General features: G+C 36.9%; 1 protein-coding gene across 2 annotated transcripts; it reads left to right on the top strand.

Moving 5' to 3' along the window:
* Positions 1 to 1,289: 1,289 nt before the first annotated feature.
* Positions 1,290 to 11,992, top strand: LOC149204204 (aspartyl protease family protein 1-like). Of its 2 annotated transcripts, XM_089394651.1 has the most exons (10): positions 1,292 to 3,882; positions 4,169 to 4,304; positions 6,515 to 6,756; positions 6,999 to 7,226; positions 7,642 to 7,777; positions 7,868 to 7,944; positions 8,068 to 8,167; positions 8,270 to 8,333; positions 11,568 to 11,639; positions 11,795 to 11,992. In XM_089394651.1, the coding sequence occupies exons 1-10, from the start codon at positions 3,581 to 3,583 to the stop codon at positions 11,854 to 11,856; spliced, it is 1,419 nt and encodes a 472-aa protein (XP_089250777.1). In that variant the 5' UTR covers positions 1,292 to 3,580; the 3' UTR covers positions 11,857 to 11,992. The 2 variants fall into 2 exon arrangements, with proteins under 2 accessions (XP_089250778.1, XP_089250777.1); XM_089394652.1 differs by lacking the exons at positions 7,868 to 7,944; positions 8,068 to 8,167; positions 8,270 to 8,333 and having other exon boundaries at positions 1,290 to 3,882.
* The last annotated feature ends 1,418 nt before the right edge of the window (positions 11,993 to 13,410 follow it).

The raw sequence follows: 13,410 nt of genomic DNA, 5'->3' as shown, positions 1-13,410 counted from the left end.
TATCAAGCCTGAGAGAGATCAAATCTCTTTTCACTTTAAAAGAGATTTGTATCTCAAGAGATTTGATCTCTTTTCACTTTAAAAGAGGTTTGTATCTCAAGAGATTTGATCCCTCTCGGCACCGTGGGTTAAGATGGATCTATCAAATCTCTTTTCACTTTAAAAGAGGTTTGTATCTCAAGAGATTTGAACCCTTTGGTCACTTGATAGATCATGGGTTAAGATGGATTCTTTTCACTTTAAAAGAGGTTTGTATCTCAAGAGATTTGATCCATTTGGTCACTTGATAGATCATGGGTTAAGATGGATTCTTTTCACTTTAAAAGAGGTTTGTATCTCAAGAGATTTGATCCCTTTGGTCACTTGATAGATCGTGGGTTAAGATGGATCTAGGCTCGTTACATTAAATTCTTTGATATTGTTGCTACTGGTTACTAATCATCGATTTGACTCTCTTTAATTCCCTTGGAGTAAGGCCTAACTATTTACCATTTTACCATCCACAAAATATAAGAAAGTACTCTGAAATTTCGTACACTTTCATTTCATTCCAAATAAAAAATTAAAAATAAATATTAAAGAAAATATACAAACAAAAGCGTGTGAATTAAATTAAAAATAAATATTAAAGAAAATATACAAAGACAAGCTTGTGAATTGTAAATTAGTTGATTTATATTAGATTTAATTTTGAATAAATTAGAAATTAAGAGTAAAAACAAACTGCAAAATATAAAAAATTATTTCCCAAAAACATAATCCGGTGTTGGCGGTTAAAGGGTTGTTGGCGGGGTTTTTGGAGGGTTTTTTGGGATGTTTAGTTTGAAAGTGAGGTGATGAATTACCTTATAAATATAAATTTAGATCTTAAACTTTTATGATTTATATGGATAAAGAGATTGTCTTTTAAGATTAATTACATTATTAAATTTTGAATATTGATTTACCTTTATTGTAAAAATTAACTACATTAACCCGACCAAAATTCAAACATATTTATAATAATAATAACCAACAAAATCACACATACATACGTGTAACGTATCTATACGTATATGCATATGGACGCGTTGAATTTGAAGTGTTTGAAGCAATGAAGCAATGTAGGCTACGTAACCTATCTGTTTTAATTATTTATTTACAAAGATCTCACGAAAGTGGTAGGAAAAGCGGTTGAGCTCCTTCCCGTCTCAGTCTCCCAGCCGGCCCAGTGATTCAAAAAGTTAACTCGAGGGGTGAGGTAGGCAAACAAACGAAGGTTAAAAGCTGAGTGCCGTCGTGGGAGGCGGGGAAAACGCGTGGGACCTTTCAGCTTTTAGCACTATTTCATCAAAAACATCAAATGTCAATGCATTGTCTTCAATTATTTTCCAATTGTCACTGTTAGTTTACCATTACATCACACCACAAAGGAAATTGGAATGGCAATTGCTGAGCACCTGTACTCTTTCCGCATAATTTCTTGAAAAATAATCATGAGGGCCAGGAAATTACCTTGAGTCAATCTAATGGAGATTGAAAATTAAATTTGAGTTTACTTTTGCTTGCATGTGCTTGTGGATCTGGACAGCCGACGTGGGTCAACCAGAAAGCATGCCAAGTCGGTCAAATATTGCAGGAAAACTGTGATTGAATTTTCAGCAATGGTCGGAGAGCCTGCTTTCATTTGCCAACGAGGAAGAGCAAGGAAGATTCTCATCTCTTGAGATGAAAACTATATTCCAATTATTTTCCAATTGTCACTGTTAGCTTACCATTACATCACACCACAAAGGAAATTGGAATGGCAATTGCTGAGCACCTGTACTCTTTCCGCATAATTTCTTGAAAAATAATCATGAGGGCCAGGAAATTACCTTGAGTCAATCTAATGGAGATTGAAAATTAAATTTGAGTTTACTTTTGCTTGCATGTGCTTGTGGATCTGGACAGCCGACGTGGGTCAACCAGAAAGCATGCCAAGTCGGTCAAATATTGCAGGAAAACTGTGATTGAATTTTCAGCAATGGTCGGAGAGCCTGCTTTCATTTGCCAACGAGGAAGAGCAAGGAAGATTCTCATCTCTTGAGATGAAAACTATATTCCAATTATTTTCCAATTGTCACTGTTAGCTTACCATTACATCACACCACAAAGGAAATTGGAATGGCAATTGCTGAGCACCTGTACTCTTTCCGCATAATTTCTTGAAAAATAATCATGAGGGCCAGGAAATTACCTTGAGTCAATCTAATGGAGATTGAAAATTAAATTTGAGTTTACTTTTGCTTGCATGTGCTTGTGGATCTGGACAGCCGACGTGGGTCAACCAGAAAGCATGCCAAGTCGGTCAAATATTGCAGGAAAACTGTGATTGAATTTTCAGCAATGGTCGGAGAGCCTGCTTTCATTTGCCAACGAGGAAGAGCAAGGAAGATTCTCATCTCTTGAGATGAAAACTATATTCCAATTATTTTCCAATTGTCACTGTTAGTTTACCATTACATCACACCACAAAGGAAATTGGAATGGCAATTGCTGAGCACCTGTACTCTTTCCGCATAATTTCTTGAAAAATAATCATGAGGGCCAGGAAATTACCTTGAGTCAATCTAATGGAGATTGAAAATTAAATTTGAGTTTACTTTTGCTTGCATGTGCTTGTGGATCTGGACAGCCGACGTGGGTCAACCAGAAAGCATGCCAAGTCGGTCAAATATTGCAGGAAAACTGTGATTGAATTTTCAGCAATGGTCGGAGAGCCTGCTTTCATTTGCCAACGAGGAAGAGCAAGGAAGATTCTCATCTCTTGAGATGAAAACTATATTCCAATTATTTTCCAATTGTCACTGTTAGTTTACCATTACATCACACCACAAAGGAAATTGGAATGGCAATTGCTGACCACCTGTACTCTTTCCGCATAATTTCTTGAAAAATAATCATGAGGGCCAGGAAATTACCTTGAGTCAATCTAATGGAGATTGAAAATTAAATTTGAGTTTACTTTTGCTTGCATGTGCTTGTGGATCTGGACAGCCGACGTGGGTCAACCAGAAAGCATGCCAAGTCGGTCAAATATTGCAGGAAAACTGTGATTGAATTTTCAGCAATGGTCGGAGAGCCTGCTTTCATTTGCCAACGAGGAAGAGCAAGGAAGATTCTCATCTCTTGAGATGAAAACTATATTCCAACTGCTACCGGCACAAGCGGACCTTTACTCAATTTCATTTTTGTCCACTACTACCATTCAAATCTAGTTGGTACATTAATGGTCAAGTCACAACACATCACACAAATCTTCTTCTCAGAACTTTCCGAGTGTAAATATTTCATTCCTCAACTTGTTCACATACCATATGGTTCAGTCAAATCAAAATGGATATGTATTTCAATCTCCATTGTTCAACATGTCAGGGCTATTAATAATAGAATTTGATTTGCATCAAACAAGCAAGGATCATTGTGTAACCTGCCCTGCGCAACAACAGGAACAGGGTGGAGGAAAGATTGCTATCGTTGAACCAGAAAATTAATTAGCACTAACAGACCTCTCAGCTGCCTCAAGTTCTGTGCAAATTTGTTCTATTTGCTCTCAGCCATGGAAAACCCAACACTGAGCCTTATTTGTCACACAATTTTATTGTTATCTCTTGGCTTTGGGTATTCCAATGGGCAATCCTACAGTTTGCAGATGTATCATAAATTTTCTCATGAAGTAAAAGAGTGGATGACTTACAGACATGGATTAGATACACAAAGTTGGCCTATGGAGGGAAGCAATGAGTATTACAAAACACTGTATCATCATGACTCTGCTCGCCATGGTCGTCAACTTGTTGAATACTCTTCTCTCACATTTGCAGAAGGGAACGAGACACTTGAATTTCCACAGTTGGGATTGTAAGTTCTGCTTCCTTGTCTATTACAGTATTACTTATGTTGCATAAGAATTTGGAATGAACCCAAAATAAAATTATGTATGTTGATACTAGCAGAACCTCCGAATGAATCAATTCATTTGCCAATAGATCATTGACAGTATGCTGTACAATTAAAGTACTGATTTTCTAGTTTTCAAAAGTGTTGCTAAAGTTCATAATCAAAATCAAAATTGCTAAAGTTCCATGTTTGATTCTAATTTAATCACTCGTTACGCTCCTAACTTCATTTTCTGTGATCTGGACAGTTTGTACTACACTGTGGTTCAAGTGGGCACACCTAATGTAACTTTACTTGTAGCACTTGATACGGGCAGCGATTTGTTCTGGGTGCCTTGTGATTGCGAACAGTGTGCTCCTACTTCTGCACCTAGCTATGGACTTGTATGTATTGCATTTTCAGCTTCTCCCTGTTAAACCTACTGACCTATTACATTAATGTTGTATTTTATTCTTGTGATGAACAATTATGTTAGATTGCACTGGCTGTGAATTCCACTTAGACTATGGTTTCATTCTTCTTATCAGCAATGGGCTATTGTGCCCATCTGTTAGTTTTTTCCATGGGCATGGTGTTGATCAAATATTAAAGGTAGAAAACGGAACCCTTTTGAACATATTTGCGAGAGTAAAAAATTCGGGATGGTTGAAAATTATTTGTAAGTGGCCAGTGCTGATTTTCGAGCCACAGTAAGAACATGGGTGCATAATAAACATGGAGTCATGTTTGATCCCTAAGCTTTGCCATATCCAAGTAAAATTCAATGAGGTTGTTTGATTGTGTTTGGGTGATTTCCCGAGCCACAGAGAGAACATGGGTTCATAATAAGCATAGAGTCATGTTTGATTCATAAGCTTCACCGCTCAAAGTAAAATTCCATATAAGGGTGTCTTGATTGTGTTTTGATGATTTCCTGAGCCAAAGTGAGAACATGGGTGCATAATGGGGTCATGTTTGTTGCCTGAGCTTTGCCATTCCAAAGTAAAAATCTGTGAGGATGTTTGACTGTGTTTTGGTGCTTCACATTCCCAAAATTCCACAACTTTTCCTGTATTAATCAGTAATTTTCTTTAGCCTTCCAAAACCTGTATCTCTAGCTGAAGTGCAAGATACATCTGCAAAGACAAGCAAGAACCGTTGCTTTTGCAGAAGAACAGAGGTCAACAGGGTACATACTATTGGCACTGCCTTTTAAACTTGATAGGGCAGTTTGGTTGGCTTGATGCTATTTTCTTCAATAGGCCACCAACCAGAGGTTTATGCTGTTTCCAAAGACAAATTGTCAAACCTTTAGCAACCAAGTTCAATTGAAAACATTTTATTGCATAAGAAACAGCTAGGGAAAAGACATATAAGAGCGACTATACATGTTGGTTGATTACAATAAAATTATTTGATTCATCTGATGCTTGAAACTAGATTCTGAAAATGAATTCAAGCTAAAAGATTTCTTTTAAACCATCTCTTCTCGTAGTTGATGACCTAGCTTTAAGGACTTGCAGGTCGTTCCAATAATTAAATCTACTGAAAAGAGATTAATATAATTTACTTGGAGATATAGGTTGATGTGAAGAACTCTAAATACTGTTAAAAGTTTTTAGTCACATATTTCTAATACTGATTACAGCATGAATGCCAGATTTAACAAGGAACTAATCCCTAGAAATCCAACTGATAGTAGCCTTACCCAAAACGAATCACAGAGTTTTGCAGGTCAGAGTTTATGCTTTGCCAAATTTTGCCCATTTTTTGCATATTTTTTATCCTAGTTGGCTGACTTCCCAAGTTGCTGACCCTGGACCAATTTTTGCCGATGCTATTTCGCACAAAGTTACTTAAGGAACTGAATTACAGGTTGTCACTTCAAGTTGCACCATCCTTCTAACACCTTAGAATCACAGTTATTTGAAACACCTTATCTATAGTTGGGAAAGAGCATACTAATACCACTAACCTCATATATACTACCACCATTCTCATCAATGTACATTTTCTAAGGCTGAACATTGAAATTGGCAGGCATTAGCATCAGCTTGGCCTTTCAGAACCCTATTTATTATGGCATAGTGACAATGTTTCTTTCATATGCACAACATTCTCTCCACTTACTAAATGCATTTGCATTCTTCCTTGTCAGGCAAAATAACTCCTCTGCAGTGTGAATGAAGCATGTAAAAATGATTCCTAACTACAAAATAACTTATTATCTTGTGAAGTAGGATAAATGTGCAACAATATGGCCCTCTTGCCGGTGCATTTCAGGCGCCGTTCCGATTCGAATCCAGTGGTCAATCCTGCTTCCACACTGGCAATGTTTCCTACTCACAGATTTTTAACTTCCCTGGGATGTTTAGAGGTCTCCAAATCAGCCTGTATGGTCAAACAATCTGGAAATGTGCTGGATTTATAGGAATCGCGGGGAATTCCCACAAGGGTTTCCCAAAAAGGCCATTTTGTTGCATGCTTAGTCTTCTTCATATCTTGCACTTCTATGCGTTTCCTTGATATGGAATTCTTCAGAAAAAGAATTAATCATTTCTATGCCTCAACTTGGAGTGGGATTTAGTTTCTGATTTAATTCTGATTTCAACAGGACATCGATTTGCAGACTTACAGTCCATCAGCCTCTAAGACAAGCAAGCAAGTTACTTGCAATAATACTCTGTGTGATTTACAAAATCAATGCTCCAAATCTAGTGATCAATGCCCATACAACGTTACATATCTCTCAGAAAATACATCCACTGCAGGAACTTTAGTGGAGGATGTTCTTTATCTGATTCCTGGAGATGGATCACAGAATGGAACGGTGGTGAAGGCGCCTATCACATTCGGGTATGATTTATTTTTTGCTGTTGTAAGTGATTTTTTTTTCTTTATTTTTTTAGAAATAAAGACTAAAATTTTTAGAAATGAGTTTTCTGCCTCTAGATAGCAGTCTGAGACCATACTGAATTTGACTATGACACGTGACCTGAATATTGCTGTGCAGTGTGCACTATCAAGTGCTTTTCCCTTTTTAAGTGCTACAAATGAATGAACACTAATCACTGAATCTTTGCTTGTGCATTTGATAGGTGTGGAAGGGTACAAACAGGCACATTTCTAGAAGGTGCAGCTCCAAATGGCCTACTTGGGCTTGGCATTGAACCTATATCTGTCCCTACCGTTTTACACAAATCAGGCCTTGTATCAAATTCTTTCTCTATGTGCTTCCCAGCGAATACAAGTTTGGGGAGGTTTGCCTTTGGAGATAAAGGGAGTTCGGATCAAAAGGAAACTCCATTTATTATCAATAAAAAATAGTGAGTGCCAGCCATGCTCTATGCATGTCACCCTTGACAGTCAGGACTCAGTATGACTTGAAAATGATTTAACAGTAATTTTTGTGCCAAAGTTTCAAACCGGCAAGTGTGATTCATCATTCATCTGTCCTGAAGATGAACCACAGTTAAGTTTCAAACCGGCAAGTGTGATTCATCATTCATCTGTCCTGAAGATGAACCACAGTTGCTGGTTTGAAATATCGGCACAAAATTACCAATGCAATGGATTCAGAAGAAGAAGCTCAACACAATTCAAATCATAGAAATTTCAATTCTGAAATATTTAAAATTATTTAAGACCTACCATGAGCTAACCATTTATGTCCTTATATACTCAATCATACTTTCTGTAGTTGTGAAATGAGTTGCTGATAAGGTGTTGATTGGATTGCAGCCCGACATATAACATAGGTGTGCAGGAATTTTACGTGGGAAACGCTCTTGTCAAAACACCATTTCAAGCCCTTTTTGACACTGGCACCTCATTTACATACTTGGCTGATGCGGTTTACAAAAGCCTTACGTCAAATGTGAGTGATTACAGACATATGTTATTTTATAGTATATATGCCCCTTTTCAAGGATTTATCCAATTGACTAACGAGCTTTGAAGGGAACAGTATCATCTGCAGACGCAAGACACTCCTTTGCCTGTTGATAGTTCAAGCATTCCTTTTGAGTATTGTTATAATGCCAGGTTGGTACTAGCCATAATAAACTTGCCTTTTTTTTAGCAACGTTAACTGGGTCATCGTTGGGAAAGAACTAATAGCATTGCAGCGTTGGGAAAGAACTGATATCGTTCCTGCTATCTGCGCAGCAACCGTAAAAGTATTCATCAAGGGCCTAAGATAACTTTCAACTTCAATGGAGGAAACAACTTTTCTGCTGTTCAACCATTAGTCTTTCTTAAAGATCCGGTACAATTTCAATCCGATTGAAATTTGATGCAACCCTTCTCGGTGTTTGTTGGTCATAGAGAAATGATAAATGATTGCTTATATTTAATCTTTTTCTGGCAGACTGGGAAGCTTTTAGGTTACTGTCTGGCAGTGGTTCAAAGCTCGAGTATATCAATTATCGGTCGTAAGTTCATGCACACATAACCTATTTTTATTTTTTGAAAAGGTTTATTATATCATTTTTGCTTGCCATCCTTTATAGTTAGCATATCTTGCAGAAATATTGGTAAGTGTGGATTCCATGATTAATCTACTTACAGGTACTACCAAAGTACTAACGGGACAGAAATAGTCCGGATCTTTATCGAATGTTGAACATATTTGCTGATATATTTCATGTTCTTTTATGCAGTATTTGGCTTTTTCACTCTTACCACACACTTATCCCACCAGATATTGATGTGTGGGTATTTTATAGTGCATTGACTATACATGGCTCACCCTAGAATGACATCGAGGTGGGTATTTTATAGTGCATTGACTATACATGGCTCACCCTAGAATGACATCGAGGTGGGTATTTTATAGTGCATTGACTATACATGGCTCACCCTAGAATAACATCGAGGTCTTCCTATCCATTTCAGTGATGGCTCTTATGTGTTGAAGAACATCCTTTTGAGTCCCTTATCTTGGTCTAGATTTGTGATTCTGGTTTCTCAATTGATGTCTAGTGCCATTGGTGTGTCCTCCATCCATCTTTGGCCTTCCTTGGTTGTATATCTGGCTATAACATGTGCTTTGGCCAACCCACTTGGATCCCTCCCTTTCTGATTAGGATCTGCCTTGGGCCTCATGCACTTGTTAGGGTATTAGTTGAGGAACCTCCTTTGAGTCCCCCAAACGTCCCTAATCCATTAGAGCATACTGTTTGAGGCACACACTTAATTAGATTTCCTATAACTTAGTGGTCTAGGCATGCACTCCAAATTGTAGATTGTTTTAAGACTACCACACCTGTTTCCAGCTTCCACACTTTCCTGCATTACAGAGAGTGGGCTTTTTGGAAATTACCTATGGTTAGGCCCATTTGACTATGTACATTCGGTCAAAATCTATCATTTGACTCTTTTCAAAAAGCCGCCTATCCAACGGTCTCTATTCTCACTCTTGGAAATACCAAAATTGTCGATTTGAACACTCTGCAATGATCTCATGATCTCCTTCCTCTCTTGGGCTTGCTGGTGTTTGTTGTCTCTATGAACCCTCCACCTATTTGGAGGTTTCTACAGTTGTTCTCTTCCTCTCCTTTTAGCTTAACCCTCCATTTGCTGCTTAGGTTAGTTTGATTGAGTTGTTGACATGGTCCCTTATTCACATCTAGTCATCCAATCTCTCCTACTTAAAGGGAGTTCAATGCAAATCTTTGGATGAGGAGATAACCTTCACAACTGAGGGCATACGGGTCATGCATACTTTCATTTTCCTGATTCATCTTTAGTTGTGTAATTTGTTTGTTGCTATTGTTCATTTCATTAGGAGATAGCATATCTAAACTTGTTTTCAAAATGTGAGAAGTGCTATACAAGTACATAGAGTAGGGTCTAGACTCTAACCCTCTTTGCTACTTCTTGTTTGACTCTTTTCCTTTAAGCCCTTGTAGCTTGTGATAGACTTACAGTATATGAGGGTTAAAGGCTTTCAACAACCTAGGACAGTAATAAACCCTAGGTTCCCTTCCTAGTTTGCTTGCTTGTTAAAGGAAATTCGAAAATTTTCTTAATGCTCGCTGCTTGAATTAGGTGGAAAAAGAGGTTAATTAGGTCTTCATCCTTTCATTTCTAACTCTCTTTTCTTTCATGCAAGTAGTTAATTAACACACTAAAGAAGGCAAAAAATAAACCCTAGTTAGTCTTTTTTCCTTTGTCAGTTATTCTTTGTTATTTTACTTTCTGCCTCCAGCCTAAATAAACTCACAAGAAGCTCTAATAACAGTGATAGATCACTGAGGACACGATTAAGTTCACAATAATCTTAGCAGCCTCCTCTTCCCCATAGTAGTTTTCCCTGTTACCCACAAAATTGGATGGCAACTCCACTTCCCTTCCAAGCACTCAAGCTTGGGCCTCCCTTCTCATGGTAATGTGGTGCCTCATTCAGACCATCATCCCACACTTTCTAGTGTTGAAACATAAGATATATTTCAGAGCGGCAAACTGCTTGTGCTTTTTAGGACAGGTAAACTGGATTATTCAAAAGATGTTATAAGGCTAATTTATTCCCATCTAAAGCATGTGTTGATGGCTACATCGAAACTTGCTTTTCTAATTGGTTTTGTGCTTTCCAAAGTTTTGTTGTTCAAATGCATTGATGATTTATCATAGCAATGTTTACTTTTGACCTCTTATCCTGTTCTAGATAGAGGAATGTTCTTTTATGACTAGGTCTAAAGGAATGTTTGCTTTTGACCTATTATCCTTTTCTAGATAGACGAATGTTCTTTTATGACTAGGTCTAAAAGAATGTTCGTTTTGGCGTGAACAGTAAACATCTGTATTCAAACAATTTTGATAAAGTTTGGGGTCCCTGTTCAATTTATTTTTCCAGGAACTATTTTTTGGCTACCATTGTTAAATATGTGAATAATTGTTGAATCCATTATACCTATGATGCAGAAGCCTGTTAAGATTAATGCATTGGTGATAGTAGAAACAGGGGACCCAGATATCTCTCTTTCTTATACACAAATCCAGGATAAAGGGTAGCGACCTTCCTACTAAACTAATGGTTGATTAGTTGCAGGATGGATATGTACGCTTTCTTGACCTCCCCATCTTCCTTTGGGAGACTTAAGCTTTCTTGACCTCCCCCTCCTCCTTTGGGGGACTTAATCAGGGGACCCATATATCTCTCTTTCTTATACAGCAACCCGAGATAAGGGGTAGTGACCTTCCTACTAACATAATGGTTGATTAGTTGGTGGATGGATATGTGTGCTTTATTGACCTCCTCCCACCGCCTTTGGCGGACTTGCTGTGTTGGTGGGTGTGTGAGAGTAAACAATGAATGATAAAATGTCAAATACACAATGTTTGACATCTTAAAATATTTCATACGACTTTAAAATCTCCACTCCTTTTGTGTGCTATCCCACATTTTTATGAGGTATTTTCGGCAGCATCACATAATTCCCTATATACAATGATCCTTAACCCAATATGGTGTCCAAAGAAGTAACATCCCCCTCACCAACATAATAGTGGATGGGCTGATCTACTGCATTCATCAACCCTTCCTATATGGCAGTAAATTTATGTATTTTCAGCTCTGATATAGCATCTATGTTATGTGTTGTTATTAAAGTAAGTCATTGCTCTGGTTTTTAACTCTTACGATGCCATTTTCTTCTTTGATGCAGAGAATTTCATGTCAGGTTATCAAATTGTCTTTGACCGGGACGAGCTTAAACTGGGGTGGAAGGAAGCCAACTGTAAGTGCCCACTTAAATCTGGTTCTAGAAAACGGATATTTGTTGGGGAGTAAAGCATATTGATATATTAATTGAATATCTTCTCCATGCCTTCTGTGATGGTGAGTTTCAGGAACATGCTTTGACTAATTGCCTCACATCCTTTATGGTTTCAGGTTATGATGTGGAGTATAGAAACAGTTCAGCATCAGCACCAGCACCAGCACCATCAAGTTAAATTATGAATTTGAATAGATAAATGAGACATACTTGTTAACTATTTAACTAATTCATATCAAATTTATGTTGGTTTTAATAATGATTGTTTTATGAAAACTATTTCCTTAATGCAGTCATATATGTTTTAGTTTGAATTCATTTTATTTGAATTTGGATGTATGTGCACTAAAGATCTGATGAATATTCATCAGATAACTGAATACATATAATTTCTTGAACTAGTAATAAGTCTTGGAACTATTTGCTTGGCTTATTGACTTCATTTTTATTCCAAATTCAAAGTTGGTCCAAATCCACCTTTTTATCTTGCTCTTGGTTGAGAGGGGGACTAGTCATTCTTTCAATCAAGATAGATTTAGGATTTATTTTTTATTAATTAGAGTATATTTGCATTTAGCTTTAAATATTGCATTCTAGAAGTCCTCTTACACAAGGGGCGGACTTTATAGTGGCCTAACTAAGCCATTAATTCAGCTTAATGATCACTTTCTTGAAGAAATTTCAACCCCCACTCCGGTTATTAGTTTTCCTTATCACTCCATGCATTTAGTTTTAAATCCAAGCATGATAAAAATTCTAAAATCTGGAAATGACAATAATTTTCTGAAAACACAAATTTAAAGATTTTACAACTACTGAAATTGCAGAAATAAAACACAACAAAATATGATAGCCACACACAGAAAATAACACAGTGATTCTTGGTCAATGTGACCTTGGAAAAACCCCCTACAACTCTTGGGGAAAACCAGTTTGAGAGCTCTTCTTTATTCTGAAAATGTTTTTACAGAGAAACTAAAATACACAGTAAAAATTCTAGCAACCACAAATTACAACTTATCTCGATTTTTGTGCTTAAACTCCACCTTGAAAATCGTGTCAATCAGCAAACAGCCAAAATATAAATTTTTACAGAAATAAAACAACATTAAATGTTGTACGACCAACCTTGAAAAATGTGCCCAAAACTTGTTGTCCCTCTTCCTCGATTTTTGTGTCTTTCTCCTACTGTACGATTTTTCCTTGGGATGCGTGCCAATAAATGTTGCTGCCCAGATTTGCTGAAATGTCTTCTTGCTGCTCTCTTTCACTTCTTCACTACTCAGAAATTTTCTCCTTGCTCTCTCTTCTCTTTTTCTCAAATGCTCATGAAAGAATGAATTGATATTTTCCTCCTCTTCTCCTTTTATTCTCTAAATAACCTTTTTGGTTACCCTAAGATCTAATGGTTGAGATTCATTTAGATCTAGGGATGAGAATAAATGTGCATTTAATTCTCACTTTCTATTTTTTTAACTCACGCACTTAAATAAAGACCCACTTAGCCTTTTATTTCCATAGTCACTTTTTCACTTTCTAATTCTTCATTCACTTATAAAGTCACTTTTAAATTAGAATGTAACTTTACCACTTATAAAGTCACTTTTAAATTAGAATGTAACTTTACCACTTATAAAGTCACTTTGAAATTAAATTGACTTTACCACTTATAAAGTCACTTTAGGAGCAAAGAAAAAATAAATTTGGACACTTTTCCCTAGGCTAAAGATCA

This window comes from Pinus tabuliformis, chromosome 1_2 (genome assembly GCF_031772625.1).
Source record: "Pinus tabuliformis cultivar Carrire ecotype Pingquan chromosome 1_2, CPIR1, whole genome shotgun sequence".
Classification (NCBI taxonomy): domain Eukaryota; kingdom Viridiplantae; phylum Streptophyta; class Pinopsida; order Pinales; family Pinaceae; genus Pinus; species Pinus tabuliformis.
This window is presented reverse-complemented; position numbering and strand designations above follow the sequence as displayed.